The sequence below is a fragment of the Cnephaeus nilssonii genome (assembly GCF_951640355.1).
Source record: "Cnephaeus nilssonii genome assembly, chromosome: 2".
In the NCBI taxonomy this organism is placed as follows: Eukaryota; Metazoa; Chordata; class Mammalia; order Chiroptera; family Vespertilionidae; genus Cnephaeus; species Cnephaeus nilssonii.
The window spans coordinates 36,742,296-36,759,094 of record NC_137073.1 but is presented as its reverse complement, the minus strand read 5'-3'; the positions used below and the strand labels follow the sequence as shown (position 1 = coordinate 36,759,094).

The 16,799-nt window shown below is 45.2% G+C and overlaps 1 protein-coding gene across 2 annotated transcripts; it reads left to right on the top strand.

The window, feature by feature from the left end:
* Window positions 1-556: 556 nt before the first annotated feature.
* Window positions 557-15,316, top strand: ZSCAN25 (zinc finger and SCAN domain containing 25). 2 transcript variants are annotated; one of them, XM_079787615.1, is made up of 7 exons: window positions 557-615; window positions 1,681-1,803; window positions 3,332-3,748; window positions 4,885-5,086; window positions 5,661-5,752; window positions 7,143-7,257; window positions 11,650-15,316. In XM_079787615.1, the coding sequence occupies exons 3-7, from the start codon at window positions 3,362-3,364 to the stop codon at window positions 12,480-12,482; spliced, it is 1,629 nt and encodes a 542-aa protein (XP_079643741.1). In that variant the 5' UTR covers window positions 557-615; window positions 1,681-1,803; window positions 3,332-3,361; the 3' UTR covers window positions 12,483-15,316. The 2 variants fall into 2 exon arrangements, with proteins under 2 accessions (XP_079643741.1, XP_079643742.1); XM_079787616.1 differs by lacking the exon at window positions 557-615 and adding an exon at window positions 1,078-1,162.
* The last annotated feature ends 1,483 nt before the right edge of the window (window positions 15,317-16,799 follow it).

The window sequence follows — 16,799 nt, the reverse complement described above, 5'->3', positions numbered from 1 at the left end:
TGGAAGAAAAAGCCTTCATACTGAGAAGCTGGGAACGTCCTGCTACCTGACTCTTCTCAGTATCCATCTGCAAATAGCTGATCCAGGAAAATCAAACTCATTCAAACAAAACTCATTAAAACAGCAGTATCAATACAAGAGTATTATAGGAAAAAGCAGAAAGAGAAGCAAAAGTCTGGCTATGAAGAAAACTCACCAGAAAAGTGTTATCACAAAACGGAGGGAAATCAAATCCAGCACCGGGGCACGCGAAATAAACACGCGTTGACTCACTGGGCTGGCTGTAAAGCGCCCTAGACCGAGAGGGAGGCGCAGTGCCCGGTGTCTGTCTGGAGAGCCCTCCCCACAGAGAGGAAACAGGTGAAAAGGCACCGAGGCGCAAAGGGGCCTGGCGACCGAGAGCCCCGAGGAAATCAGCCCGGGAAAGTGCCCCTCACGGTCCCACGCGCCCCGGAGCGGTCCCCGGGGGTGAGCGACCATCGAGTCGCCCCGACCTCCAAGAGTCCTAGAGAGGAAACGGAAGAGACCCTCCCCTTACGCACCTGTCTGACAGCGTTCGCCTACTTCCGGTCCTCGGAGGGCACTGGGGAACTTGGCGCGGTTGCGGGACCTTGGGTGAGAGTCGGTTTGGGGCCACGAGGCACGTTGGTGGTCGGGGCGCCGGGGGCCGCGCGGTGGTGCAGGTCGGGGACGGCGGCGGGGCTGACGTTGCGGGGGGCGCGCCTCCTCGGAGCTGCCTACCGCGCACCTAGGCCTGGCGGGCCGGGACCCTGGCGGTGGGGGTGGAGTGACGCCCGCGGCTGGCTCAGGTGGGAGGGATGCTGATCCCGCCCGGCCAGGCTTGGCCTAGCGCGGGGTCGTCGTCCACGTACTGGAGACCTTGCACCGGAGCAGAACTCTCTGAAACGTGAAAGTAGTTGTTGTAGAGCCACACGTAGGATAACGAATAGCTACGGGGCGCCTTCTGTTTGTCAGGTGTCAGGAATAAAAGACGAGTGAGGACTTTTCTTGCCTTCTGGGAATCTGGTAGACAGACACACGTTGGTAAACATTCGCGCTATCGTGGGATGAATGCAATAGCTAGCAAGTCATGAAAGAGCAAGCTCAGTAGATGCAGGAGAGAAAATGAATAGACTGAAAATGTAAAATAGACTTAAGAGGAGTAAGTAAATACATAAACACCTAATGGGATATTAAGCAGAAGCTTCGGATTTGCCTCCTACCAGTGGCTCATTCTTTGCTCCATTTAGAGTGATCTTCCCTCCCTCTAAAAGCCGAGCCCCTTACCTGCTTTGGAGTTCTAGGTCCATTTCCCCAGCCTAAGTCACCCCCTTTGCCCCACAGTGGAATTAAACAGTACTCATTCTCCAATGTAGTATAAGCCTCTTTTTTCTCATGAGTACTTGATCCTACATTTACCTTTATCTTTTTGGCTTCCCATGTTTCTCATCTACACCATGTATTTTGGGAAGCTGACCTTGGCCAGCCATCTCACCTCTTACATCTTCAGTTTATGCATCTTGAAAAGTAGGGGAAGGTAGTACTCACTATACAGAACTGTTGTAAGTATTAAATGGGGGTATGTGTTCACATGCTTTCTAAATGGAAAAGCCTACACAAATTAGAACTCTTCCAATCCGTTATGATAATGGTATATATATATTGCTCTGTTGTCTTTAGGTTGAGCACATACCCAAGCCACCAACCAGTAAATCTATCGGGTTTACCTCCACAATATGTCTTGACTTTGTCTGCTTCTTTGCCGCCATCCTGATCGAAGTCCTGTCATCTGCTTGGACCACAGTAAGTGCTGCTGCCCTCCTTTTCCTCTCTGGTCTTGATACCTTGCAGGCAAAAGGACCTATGTGGAACATGTAGCTCCCTACTAAAACAAGAAATAAGAGTAAAGCCCTTAATTCTTTTTTAAAAAATTATTTTTTTATTGATTTCAGTGAAGAAGGGAAAGGGAGAGAGATATAGAAACATCAATGACGAGAGAGAATCATCGATCGGCTGCCTCCTGCACGCCTCCTGCTGGGGATCCAGCCCACAACCCAGGCATGTGCCCTTGACCGGAATCGAACCCAGGACCTTTCAGTCCGCAGGCTGACGCTCTGTCCACTGAGCCAAACCAGCTAGGGCAAGCCCTTAATTCTTACTGTGCCCCAGGACCTGGGTAATTTGGTGTCTGCATGCCTCTGCTTCTACTTGTGTAGCTCTGACCATGACCTACTCTGCTGAAGCCACACTGCACTTTGGCTTGTTATCTGACATGCAGAGTAATTTTTAAAAAAATATATATTTTATTGATTTTTTACAGAGAGGAAGAGAGAGGGATAGAGAGTTAGAAACATCGATGATAGAGAAACATTGATCAGTTGCCTCTTGCACAACCCCTACTGGGGATGTGCCCGCAACCAAGGTACATGCCCTTGACCGGAATCGAACCTGGGACCTTTCAGTCCACAGGCCGACGCTCTATCCACTGAGCCAAACCCGTTTCGGCCAGAGTAATTTTTATTCTCAGAGCTTTTGCCTGGAATGCTCTTTGAATGACTGGCTCATTCTCATCCTTCAGTTCTCAGCCTTAGTGTCATCTCTTCAGAAAAGCCTTCTTGAAATGGTTTGTCCCCCATTAACAGAAAACCCTACTTATTTCCTTTCTAGAACTTATCCCAACAGACAGCTGGATGGACTGGTCTGTCTCATTTGTGGTCATTGTCTTTCATACCAACAGACCCTATTTGTAATTTTAATTTATTTGCTTACAATTGTTTTGTTTTCTGTTTGTTGCACTGGTATATGAGTTTCAAAGGACAAGCATCTTGTCTGTCTTGTTTTCTATTGTATTTCTAGTTTCTGTGGGTCTGGCATATATATATATACATATATATATATATATATATGTTGAATGTTTATGTCCTTTAGTTTTGGAAGAGTGAGCCCAGGTGACTGACCTAATTATCATCCATCTTATATTATTATCTGACTAGAGTGTTAGCTCCCTAATGGGATCCTGAGGTACTTGAGGGTAAAAGCTAAACCCTATACATTTTACATTCTCAGCTCATACTAGGTGGTTAGCAAATAACAACTGAATTGACATGATTTTCAAGACATATGTTCAGTCTCTTGAAAATGTCTCCTAAAACAGCGGTCGCCAACCTTTCGGACCTCACGGACCACCAGTGGTCCATGGACCGCCAGTTGGCGACCGCTGCCCTAGAAGGTCATTGCCATGTTCTCCAGTAGCATATTCATTGACGTAAAGACAGTTGGGATGGACTGATCCATGTCTCATTTGTGGTCATTGTCTCCGTCTTCCCAACAGACCCTCAGCCTCCTGGATGAGAGTGTGAAGATGCTTAAAGAGCGTCCAGGGATGGCAGAAGTCCCTCAGCAGCAGATGGGTGTTCCTGTGGTAAAATTGGAGAAAGAGTTGCCATGGGGCAGGGGAAGGGAGGACCCTAGTCCTGAGACTTTTCGGCTGAGGTTTCGGCAGTTCCGCTACCAGGAGGCAACTGGTCCCCAGGAAGCCCTCAGGAAACTCCAGGAGCTCTGTCGCCAGTGGCTGAGGCCTGAGCTGCACACCAAGGAGCAGATCCTGGAGCTGCTGGTGCTGGAGCAGTTCCTGACCATCCTGCCCCGGGAGTTCTATGCCTGGATTCGGGAGCATGGCCCAGAGAGTGGCAAGGCCCTAGTGGCCATGGTGGAGGACTTCACAGAGAGAGCACTGGAGGCCAAGGCGGTGGGTGAGAAGGGTGTCTTGGGTCTGGTTTTGTTGGCGTGGTGAGGGGAGATTTAAAGATTTGGAAGGTTTGTGGAAGCGTGGGAGTAGATGAGGTGCAGAATCTTTCTCTGTTCCTGTAGTCCCAGATGTACTTTTTTTGGGGGGAGGTGAAGGGGTAACAGTGGAGTTTACAGCAAGAAAAGCCATTCCCAGGGGTTCTTTTTTGGTCATCAGGGCAGAAAGCTGACCAGATGTTCCTTGTGAGCCTCAGACTCAAAAAAGGCAGTATGGTGGATTCCAAGGTCCCTCCTAGACCCATTCCTCTTTAGGCAGAGCTGATGTGGGAGTGCAGGGAAGTCCACTTGGTGAATATTCTGACTGAGAAGAGTTGTCTGTAACGGTGCTGTTCCACCTCTGGGACGTCGGCTCAAATGGCTCACATAGCGATTCTGTGGAGGTGTTCTGGGGACTCCAAGTAACTGCACTGCAGATGCTTCCTTGAGACTGGTCATGTCTCTGTCACTCTAATACAGCTTCCTGATTTTTGGGAAAGAGAGAGTGACTTTCTCACTAGCTAATTTAAAACAAAATATTTTTTTGATTTCAGAGAGGAAGGGGGAGGAGAGAGAGATAGAAACATCAATGGTGAGAATCATTGACCGGCTGCCTCCCGCATGTCCCACAACCCAGGCATGTGCCCCTCCACCGGGAATCGAACTGTGACCTCCTGGTCCATAGGTGGACGCTCAACCATTGAGCCACGCCGGCCGGGCTCACTAGCTCATTTGTTGCAGAGTTTAGGCTTTGTATTTTTTTACTTGCATCATCTGTAACTGTTTTTTTTTTTTTTTTTCTAGTAGCGAGACAATATTTTGGCTCTTTGTGATGTTATTCATGGTAGAATTTGACCTATATTGAGGCAGACAGAAGGGACCCTTGTAAAATGTCATGGATACATAAAAGTTGCTTAGAGCTTGAGAAAGGAGTTTAGCTTCCTTTTCACCTTCTCACTGATGTCCTGGTGAAGAGCTGAGCCACCTTGTCCCTTTCCCCTGCAGCTGGAATGATTCTTTTATTGGCTCTCTTTTTAGGTTTTATTCAACTCCTTTCATAACAAGGCCTCATTCTAAATAGGTTTTGGGGCCTGTTTTTAGGTTCCATGCCACGTGCAGGGAGAGCAGGAGGAGACAGCACTTTGCAGAGGCCCTTGGGAAGCAGGTGTCCACCTGGGACCAGTGGAGGTCAAGCCTGAGTGGGGGATGCCCCATGGGGAAGGTGTTCAAGGCCTAGACCAAGGCACCGAGGAACAGCTCAATCAGGACCCTGGTGCTGGGACACAGGCCTTCCAGGAGCCGGGTAAGATGCAAACAGGAAGGAAGGAAGGGCACAGGAAATGGTGCTTTGTGTCCTCTCCCTCCCCCTTTCCTTTACAAACCCAACAATTGCTAAACTACGTGCAAGGTTTTAATTCTGAGTTTTTCTGGCTACTTCCTTGACTTCAGTAGGAGAGAGATGAAGTGAAATACCTTCACTCTGATTTTATCAGGCAGTATCTGGGATCATGCTCTCTTGTCATTTGTCTCCTTTCCCTCACATCCTTTCTAAAAATCGTTAGGAAATAAGCAGCCGACATGTAGAGATCCTTTTAAGTTAGCAGACCAGCCACATCCCTAAAAGTAATGTGTGACTTTATTGTATTACTGAATCTCAAAGGGAATTATTTCCAGCATAGGGATCATCCATTGTCCCGAAGGGACAGGGTATATTGCGTTGGGACCATTTTCTCAGCTGAGAACAGGATAGGGTACACCCAGACCCCTATCTGTCTGGAGTCTTTTGTCCTGGGGTTCTGTGAATCAGCAGTAGACACTTTGAATGAGCTAACTGTAAGATAGCACTAATCCTGCTCATGTTTTTTCTATCTGCTCAGCTGTTCCAATTCTTCAGGCTGGTCCTGGCCTCCCCACAGTGAACACTAGAGACCAAGAGATGGCCGTTGGGTTCCTCACAGCTGGGTCCCAGGTGAGCTGTGTCTCTGCCTTTCCTGTGATCATGATGTAGCTTTGAATGAGGTTCACTTTCCCCAGGATTTCTCTGCACAACCGACCTCTAACCACGAAGTGGAATTATTCTACCTTCTTGTCCTGATGGGCTTTGTTCTCTCCACTTCACCACCCTCGGTTGTTAATGTGAACTGAGCCTGTGCCTTATGGTCCAGGTATAAGGCTCAATTCACCTGTTTGATTACTCTCTGAGTTGTTTTAATTGACCCATTATTACTCTTTTAATAGTGAGGAGGAAGGCGTTGCTGATAGAAACCCATAGGCCTGACCTAGGCTGTGGTGGTTGGTCAGGAGATCAGTAACCCTTTGTGGATAGCCTTTGTGGATACTTTGCTGCTGTTCTTCCTGTGGACCTCCCCACCCCCCAAGTCAGCAGGAGTGTAGCTGACTGAGGGTTGGGGCCTCTCAGGAGTGCTGAGCAGAATGGTCTGTCTGGCCCCTACTTAAGACCAAAACCAGGTCTTGTTTGCACTTCTTAGCCTGCCGTGAGTCAGGGTAATTAGAGCAAAGATGGGGCACTCTTGCCACAGTGTAAGTCTCTTCCATGAGATTACCAGGGAGGTGGGATTTCCAGGGTGGCCCCTTTCTGAAAGGGACAGTGAATCTTAAAGTGAGGAGTTCATTGTAGAAGGAAAAATGTAATTTGGCAAAAAAATAAAATAAAAAAGAGAGAAGTGAGTCAAGTCTGATCTAGCTAAAGCAGAATTGGGCAAGATATGATGCCTGTGTCATTTCCTATTCCTGTTTTCTCTGGACAGGGTTTGGAGAAAATACAGAATGACAGCAGTGTGTTTTAATTTGGTCAGACCCTCCTTGTCTACCATAATAATTCTTTTTTTTTTCTTCAATTTTTTTATTAAGGTATTATATGTGTACATATCTTACCATTGGCCCCCCCCACCCCATAATAATTCTTTATGGTATTATGAATGGCAATGCATTTATTTTAACAAGGCATTATTAAGACAGGGCTTGCCTAATGTTTACTTATTTCTGAGGGAAAATTAGTTCGAGCAGAAGGGGTAAATAGCAGCTCTCAGGCTCAATCAAGTTTGATGATTGAGTGGAGGAGATTGGAAAGTAGAAATTGGATACTGTGTTTAGTGGGTACAAACTAAGCATCTGCAGCAGAAACTCAAAAATAAAATGGCTCAAACAAGTCCATTATTCTGTCATTAAACTGTCTAGAGGCAGGCACTTCTGCTCCTAAAGCCAGCTGGGGACACTGGTTCCTTCCACCTTCTTGCTCTGTTCTTTCCTAGAGTTTTGGCCCCTGTGGTCTCTCTGCTTTTGGTTTGCTCCTACTTCGGGATCATTTCTTTACCCACAGTGGTCTCCTGTTGTTTCAGGGGTTGGGACCATTTAAGGATATGGCTCTGCCCTTCCCAGAGGAAGAGTGGAGGCATGTGACCCCAGCCCAGATAGACTGCTTTGGGGAATACGTGGAACCACAGGACTGTTCAGGTAAGACTGTTTCCATCCCACAGGTAAGAAAGAGGCATTTTGGAATCTTGCCCCAGATTTCAGAATCTGGTGCTATTGACAAAGGAAGGGGGTTTCATGCAGATGAGTAAACAGGACCAGAGAAAGAACATGGGCCAAGGGTGTGAGAACTGGCTAGGCGCATTCCTGTGTCAGGAGAGGAGCAGGCAAGGGCAAGAAAACACAAGGTAGTTATTCTGTTTGTGATGAGACAGGTTGGTCATTAGGACCCTCTGAGCATCTAATCTGTGCCCATCATTGAAGGGTACTGAGGGCTTGAGATCAAGAGAAAAGCAGCAAAAGATGGGTCCTCTGATCTCGTTCATTCAGCACGTATTTATTGAGTGCCCCCTGTGTAGGTCCCACATTAGTAGCTTTGTGTTGGAGAGAACTAATATACCTGAAACCTTCAGAGCATGTAGAGTGTCTCAAGGAGGGCATGAGAAAGCATGGTAGGATTTTAGAGATAGGAGGTGTTGGAGTGGACCTGTGTCACTGAGCAAGCAGAGCCTCCATTTGGCCTCTCTCGTGTGGTGGCTGGGTTTTACTTGAGGTGAGAGCGGGGAGAACTTGGTCATCATGAACATGAAAAGAGCTCATAGGAGGCGGAGTAGCAGGAGGGAAGAGTTAGCAGGGTAAAGGTCCTGCTGGGAAAGCCAGCAGAAGGTACTGCAGGGGCTTGGGGACTTGCAAGTGAAGAATAGTGTGGAAAATTTCTGGGCTGAATGGGGAGCACAGTGGGGACAGGAAAAGTAATGTGGTTGGCCTTTCCCTTGTTTTGTCTAATTCTCTTTTCCCCCCTTTAGAACACTGTTCCTAGGCATTATGAGTTAACAAATCTAAACATTTGGCAAGCATGATAGTGTTAGATATTCATATTAGTTGTATAAGTATTATTAAGTAATTACTTTATGAGTCAGTAAGTATTCATTCATTTATTCACCCAAAAATCTTTATTTGGCATTTACTATGTGGCCAACACTCAAGTAGTCACAATGAAGAGTTAAAAATGAAGGTGCTTGCCTCTATGATCTTAACAGTCCTATGAAGACCCCACGTACCTGTAATAATACTCCATGGAGCAGTGGAAGGGGCACTAGAGGAAGGGGCTCAAGAGAACTGGGTCCAGTACAAGGTTGTTACACCGTGAGAAAGCGATGTAAGATTACTCGATGGTGGAGGATGTGGGAACCCTCAGGTAACTGCCCAGTGCAAGGCCTTGTGCAGCATGTCCCAAGTGGAGGTACCATCGTTCTAGTGTCTTACTTCCTGCCAGGAATGTACCTCTGCGAGTGATGTGACTATGTGGGGGAAGGATTCTGCCCTCGTGTTCCCAGAGGGTTTTTATTGGCCATTTCTGTCTGTATGTTTGTGCTCTTATCTACTCATTGTTTCAGAACAACCCAAACACTTCCCTAAGCATTTATGTTGAGGCTGGGTGAGATGAAGTTCTGTTTCCCAGGCATACCATCTTCTAGCCATCTCAACCTTCAGGTCTTCCTGAGATTCATTCCAAGTAGTTGCAGCTCTTGCATTGACAGCTTTGTACGCTCAGGCCTGAGAAAATACACATAAGGCCCTGGCTGGGTAGTTGAGTTGGTTAGAGTGTCTTCCCATACATTAAGCTCGTGGATTTGATTCCTGGTATCAATGCATAAATAAGTGGAACAACAAATCTGATTTTTCTCTGGGTCATGTATTGCATTTAGTTTTAATTTTACTATTTAGAACACCTCAAAATTGGAAACTATTCAAATGAACATCAGTGAAACTGAGAAATAGGTTGGAATATATTCTTACACTGTAATACTATACACCAGTGAAAAAGAATGTAGTGTAACTACAGCTACAAACCATGATATGGGTAAATCTCACAAGCATAATACTGTTGAGCAGAAGCTAGAAACAATGTGTGAATCAATTACGTAGAGTTTAAGAACAGGCAACTGTACTTTATGGTGCTAAAAGTCTGGATAGCATGTACCCTGAGGGCAGGATATAGTCACCGAAGGGGATGGAAAAGGAATTTCTGAGGGCTGGTAATATTTGTTGAACTGGATCCTGTTTACAGGATTGTGTTCATTATGAAAATTCTTTGAGTGCTACATTTATGTTTTGTATACTTTAACTTTCTTGAAAAGTTTATGAAATGAAAGAATACATCAGAGGTGAGAGCTGTGTTCTTCATATTTTTATCAAATCAGGAAGTATGTAATTTCTGTGTTGTTTTTGTAAAAAGTGTATTTTTATTGATTTTAGAGAGGAAGAGAGAGGTATAAGAGAGAAACATCAGTGATGAGAGAGAATCATCTATTGGCTGCCTACTGCATGCCTCTTAACTGGGGATTGAGCCCACAATCGGGGCATGTGTCCTGACGGAATCGATCTGTGACCTTCTGGTTTGTAGGTCGGCATTCAACCACTGAGCCAGATTGGCTGGGCAATTTCTGTGTTGTGTTTTTTTTTTTTTTAATCTTTTAATGATCGTGCCTAAAAGGATCTTTTTCCCATTTAAGCACCACTTGTTATTTCTCTCTTGGCTTCTTTGCTTCCTATTACTTTTTCTCGTCTTTTTTCTCTTCCCCTTCCTCTGTTCTTCTATAAACAATTGTTTTGTTAATTTAGAGAGAGTGTAAAAGGGATCAGAGGAAGGACTTCTAGAATGGGCAAAGCATTTCAGTAGCATTCACAGGCATTTCAGTCTTACTAAAGATGTTATGGTAGAGGTGGTCTGGTATAAGAATGTCCATGACAAACTGGGTTCATTTGTTCATCCAGCAGTCATTAAGCACCTTTCCTGACTTAGTCCCTGAGCCAGTCTTCCAGGAAACCCAGACTAATAAAATAAGACCAGGCAGAGGGAGCAGTGTGAGTAGGGAGGTGAGTGGAGCAGGTGAACGGAGGATATGGAGAACTGCAAGTAGCTCACCATTACCAGAATAGGTTTATAATCATTGAGGAAGGCAAAACGTTTGGATGAATATGAAGTAGCATTTACAGTGAGGTCATATGTAAGTAAGTGCAGAATAAACAAAGTGCTAATTGAATACATATGTGCTGAAGAGACCCACGGTGAGAGAATAACCAGGGTGTGTTTTTTTAGAGGAAATTGATGAATTAGATTTTGAAGGAAATAAAAAAATCTGAATTAGAAAGTTAAATGAGAAATTAAAATTTGGTCGACTACTCTGTAAAAAGACATGGAACTTGTCTTAGTTCAGGCTGCTACACCAGAATACTAAAGACTGGGTGAGATGAGTGGATAAAAAAGCTGCGGTACATTTATACCATGGAATGCTACGCAGCTGTGAAAAAGAAGAATCTCTTACCCTTTGAGACAGCATGGAGGGACCTGGAGAGTATCATGCTAAGTGAAATAAGTCAGTCAGAGAAAGACAAGTATCATATGACCTCACTCATATGTAGATCCAGAGACATGGAAGCATGGAACAGAGTGCAGAATCTTGGATGGAAGGGGGGTAGGGGGAAGGAGAGATGGGGGAGGGGGAAGGTAATCAACCAAGGACCTTGCATGCCCATAGACACAGACAATGAGGCGGTGAGGGCCTGGGGTGGGGTTGGGGGGCGTGGGCTGGAGGGGGTCAATGTGGGAAAAATGGGAACATATGAAATACTTTCAACAATAAAGAATTATTTTTAAAAAGCAACTAAATAAATCTTAAAAAAAAAAAAAGACTAGGTGATTTAAACAATGGACATTTATTTCTCATAGTCTGGGGGCTGGGAAGTCCAAGATCAAGGTGTCAGCACCACACTTGTCTGTTCTCATGGCCTGTGCACATAGTTGTTTGGCTAATCTCTTCATCTTCTTTTATCGAGTCCCCACCACTCCCCTTCACTCTGACATTTGTCAGTCCGTTCCATGTATCCATACCTCTAGTTCTGTTTTATTCATCAGTTTATTTTGTTCATTAGATTCCACATATTAGTGAAATTATATGGTATTTGTCTCTCTCTGATTGGCTTATTTTGTTTAGCATAATCTTCAGGTCCATCCGTGTTGTCACAAAGGGTGAGAGTTCCTTTTTTATAGCCGAGTAGTAGTCCATTGTGTAAATGTATCACAGCCTTTTTGTCCACTCTTCTGATGGACATTTGTGCTATTTCCAGATCTTCACTATTGTAAATAACATTTTTGTGAACATAGGGATGCATATATCTTTTCTGATTGTTGTTTTGGGATTCTTAGGATGTATACCCTGAAGTGGGATCGCTGGGTCAATAGTCAGTTTCATTTTTAATTTTTTGAGGAAACTCCATACTGTTTTCCACAGTGGCTGCACCATTCTGCATTAACATAAATTTACTTTCATTGCTGTTACAGAATCAGTATGTATCTCCTTTGTCCTATAGGCATTGGGAGCAAGGAAAAAGAGGCCAAAATCCAGCAGGCAGACCTCAAGGGGGCGCTTGCTCAGGGGACCTCAGAGAGGTTTGGGGAAGCTGCTCTCCAGAGCCCCGAGCTTGGAAGAACCTGTGAGCAGGAGCCTGGTAATTCTATGGGAAACACGCCAGGGCTGCCTCCTCCCCAGCATGGCACCCTGTCTGTACCTGATGACCTCAAGGCTCACAGCTCCTTCTGGAAGCCTTTTCAGTGTCCTGAGTGTGGAAAAGGCTTCAGTCGGAGCTCAAATCTCGTAAGACACCAGCGAACCCATGAAGAAGAAAAATCCTATGGCTGTGTTGAGTGTGGGAAAGGGTTTACTCTGAGAGAGTACCTCATGAAGCACCAGAGAACCCACCTGGGAAAGAGACCCTATGTGTGCAGTGAGTGCTGGAAAACCTTCAGTCAGAGGCACCACCTTGAGGTCCACCAGCGGAGTCACACGGGGGAGAAGCCCTACAAGTGTGGGGACTGCTGGAAAAGCTTCAGCCGGAGACAGCATCTTCAGGTGCACCGGAGAACTCACACTGGGGAAAAGCCCTACACCTGCGAGTGCGGCAAGAGCTTCAGCAGGAACGCTAACCTGGCCGTGCACCGGCGAGCCCACACCGGGGAGAAGCCGTATGGGTGCCAGGTGTGTGGTAAACGGTTCAGTAAAGGGGAGCGGCTGGTCAGACACCAGAGGATTCACACAGGGGAGAAGCCCTACCACTGTCTTGCCTGTGGGAGGAGCTTCAACCAGAGGTCCATTCTCAACCGGCACCAGAAAACTCAGCATCGCCAGGAGATTCCCGTGCAGTAAGGGTGCTCTGCGGAAATGCATTTTTTTGCTACTACAAGGTGCTGGACAAGGCGGGACCTCCCAGGACCACCAAATGGAGGGAGACCGTTCTGGAGGATGTTATCCACCTTTACTCACTGAAGGATTTGGAGGGGGTGTTGAGGGTTACGGGGTGCAGAAAGACACCTTGACCCTTTATTCAAAAGAAAAAGGGCAAGACCAGGCTCATTTTGAGTTCCCAGAGAGCACAGCTTCTCCTGTCTCTTACCCAAGTAGTGCTAACAGTTTTTCTTACCGTCTTTTGGGGAAACAATTTCCTGAGTTTTAGTTCATGTTGAGGTTTTTTTCTCCTTCAGTGGGATGTTCATATCCACCTCCTGAGCAAGTCTGGTAGTGAAGGCAAAATTTTGTCCATTGTTGGCAGCTTGAACTAATTTTTCTGTGGTCTGTATCCTGCCTGCCAGGATACAGACTCTCTCTACTTTCCTCCCCCCACTCTCTTTTTCACTTAACAAATATTTATTGAACACCTACTATATGCCTGGCACTGGGAAGATGGTGAATGAGACAGATGAAACCTTTTTCTCCAGGAGCTTTTGATTTAGTACTGGAAGCACACACAAAACCATTATCGTGTTCTAAGTCACATTGTGGTGAGTGCTGTGTAAGAAGATATTCTTGTGCTCACTCATTCTGCCCTACCTGCTTGGATGCTGGATCTTCCCCTCCCTAGTCGGGATCACTCAGGCAGCCTCGTTTATTTTACTTTATTTGTAGCTCCCTTTGAAACATTTTACCCTCATCTGTAAAGTTTCCCCATTCCATTCCTTGTATTATAATAACTGTCCACACATTTATTTGGAAATTAATATTTTGTTATTGATCACTGAATAAACATGAGAGTATTTTTAAAAGCATTCAGTTCTGTATAAAGATCTAATTAAGCCTGAAAGGTGAACTAGTATCAATACTCTATATTTGATGGCATTTTGCAGTGTATAAAATGCTTTTCTCTGTGTTCTCACTTGATTAATTTCACACTTATTTATTGAGGCCCAACAGTGTGCCAGAAGCACTTGTAGGTGCTTGACATATATCAGTGAATAAAATCGGAAAATCACTGACTTCGTGGAGCTTACATTTTAGTGAATGTATTTGATCTTCAGAACCACCCAAGGTGGAATGCATGGGTGCTCCCATGAACCCTCTGGACCTGGGATCTGAGCCTATGCCTTGGTTCTGTCAGCTTCTTGCCCTGAAATGCATTTGCCATCTATGTCTTGTTACTGAATAATCTCTGTCCTCAGTGCATCTAGATCCTTGTCATCTGAAGTGCTTGGGATCTTGAATGCCAACTGGAAATGATGAGATGGTAGCAAAATCTGTTTTGCATGAGTGCCAATTTAGGAAAAATAAATATATAGACGTTTAAAAAATACATTTCTTTAAAAATGAGAAGATGCAGTATTTGTAACTGTGTTTAAGCTTTTTATATTATTTTGCCATCACTAAAGGGTTTTCTTTCTCTTTGAAATTCTGAGGACCGCGCAATTCACATGGACTGCACTGCAGTGTTGTAATTCTGTGCCTCTGAATGCTGTCTGCTGAGTAAATTAGTCTGTTGACTGTGTACTATAATTGCAAGATGTAATTTGTCTCATGATGCCTCTTTAATATTCTTTCACTGGGATTTTTTTATTTTTATTTTTGATTGTAAATAAGATAAATGGTAATGACTTCAATACAAGGAATTGCGATACTCAGTCCATTTTGAAACACATTACTTGATCCGTTTATTGGCAGATAGTCATGGTATTTAATTTTGATTTAGCAAATGACCTGGCCCCTCAGCTGTCCCCTCCAGGCTACACTAACCAGGGTGTATCTGAGACGTATACAGTATGAGACTCCGGGCTGCTGCTACTTAGCAACATCGGGGTCCAGATGCAAAATCGGCATGTTTTTTCCCTGTTTCCCAGACAAACCAGGCAAAGCTTACAGCCACTTGGCAGCCAAACCTGATGGAAACCTCTGGCTTCTGGTCTTTGGACATGAGGGCTGATCTGGCCTAGAGTTTGGCCTTCTCTAGGAGGTCCGTATTCCAAAGCTGGGTGGAAGCATGGGGCCACCACGGACTGGGGCTGTTCATCAGTGGTCTTTCAGTTTACTTGAATTAAATTGTAGATTCTCTTTGATCATACACTTAGCCAGAAGGAATCTCCTGAGAGAAGCTTGGATAAAGTCAGGCCTTGCTGTCTTCCCATTTGGGCTCCCCTGTCTGTTTAGAGACCAAAGTTTATGGACGATGCCTCAAAAATGTCTCAAAAGAGAATTTTCCCCATGGAAATGTAGTAGCCTTATTTTTAAATGTCAAATATTTTATTTTCTGTATATTTCTATTTAGAGATTTGTTATAATAGGAAATTTCAAACATATATAAGTGAGTCCTCATGTATTCATCATTCTACTTTAATCATTATAAACTCATAGCCAATCTTGCTTCATTTCTAATCTCTCCTCTTCCCCACTGAAGTACTTTGAAGCAAATCCCAAATGTTGTTTATAAATATTTTGGTGTGTACCTCTAAAGGGTAAGGACTCTAAAAGAATAATAACAATACTATTATCATACCTAAAAAGTTAATAATTCCTTATTTCCCAATTAATGTTTTTTAAAAAAACCACATACTTTTTTTTCCGAACCTTTGAGTTAAGATCCAAGATCCATAATTATAACTTGCTTTGTCTTCTAAGTCTAATAATCAGTAGCTCCTATTTTTTTTTCTTCTTGAAATTCATTCACTGGGACAACTGGGTTCTTTATCCTGTGGAGTTTCTTACATTCTAAATTTTGTTGTTTGCATACCATGGCATTATTTAATATAGTTCTCTGCTCTCTGTATCAACTAAAAACTTATAGATCTAGGGGTGTAACCAGATTAACATTTCACATTTTATCAAGAATATATAGGTGCTGGACTCAGAGGATGTTGAGGACATTGATGGGGAGACCACTGAAATAATAGAGGAGAGTGTGGGAAGGAGCACAACCTCTGTGAGTAACTGAGAATCAGTCCCAGTCCTGAAACTAGGTTCAACAGAAGACTGGACTGGATTCTAGATAGTTCGGAATCTCTAAGAAAAAAACACTTCCCTTTTGTTTTCTTTTGAATGTTTTATTTTTACCATCGCTTCTTAGTGAAATATCTTAAGTCATAATTCTTTTGTGCTTGATAAAGAAAAGGAATGTCCTGATTTGTTGGAGGCAAAGGAAGGGTTTATGGTGCCAAGTCTGTAAGGGTGGCTGAGCTTCTGAACTTTTTACAGTTGACCCATGTGTAGGATGAGGAAGAGAACATTCCTTTCCATTTACCTATCAGCAAGCAGCTTCTGGGCCAGGATCAGTCAGTCTGAAAGGTGTTTGCCATAAGAGAATTTCCTTACCCTATGCCCTTCCTTAGAAGAGCCAGAAAGTCTTTAGAGCCAGAAAGCCTTCTCACAATCCACCAGTAAGCAAGCTCAGTTGAAGGTCTTTCATATTTATTTATTGCTGCTCTTTCTCTTACTAAATTTTTTTTTTTCACCTTGGAGCCAAACTATTGTACTATTCACCATTATAACAAACTAGAGGCCTAGTGCATGAATTCGTGCACAGGTCGGGGCCGGCTGGCCTGCCCTGATCAAGGCCGAGATAGGGCTGGCTGGGGGGAGGGGGAAGGGGAGGACGGGGGAGGGGTGGGCAGTGGTGGGAATGCAGGAGGTTGGCTGGCTGGGGGAAAGGGCTGTGGGCGGTTGGCTGCCCGGCCTCACCCTGGATTGGGGGGGTCGACTGGGGGGAGCCATGGGGGGGGGGCCTCAGGAGGGGGCCTCGGGAGGTTGGCTGGCTGGCCCTGCCCCCAGGTTGAACTCCCGGTTGAGGGGACAATTTGCATATTAGCCTTTTATATATAGGACTAGAAGCCCGGTGCACGAAATTCGTGCACGGCGGGGGGTTGTCCCTCAGCCCAGCCTGTACCCTCTCCAATCTGGGACTCCTGGAGGGATGTCCGACTGCCCGTTTAGGCCCGATCCCGGTGGGATCGGGCCTAAACGGGCAGTCGGACATCCCTCTCACAATCCAGGACTGCTGGCTCCCAACTGCTTGCCTGCCTGCCTTCCTGATTGCCCCTAACCGCTTCTGCCTGTCAGCCTGATCACCCCCTAACCACTCCGCTGCCAGCCTGGTTGATGCTTAACTGCTCCCCTGCCAGCCTGTTTGCCCCCAACTTCCCTCCTCTGCCAGCCTGGTCACCCCTAACTGCCCTCTCCTGCAGGGTTGATCACCTCCAACTGCCCTCC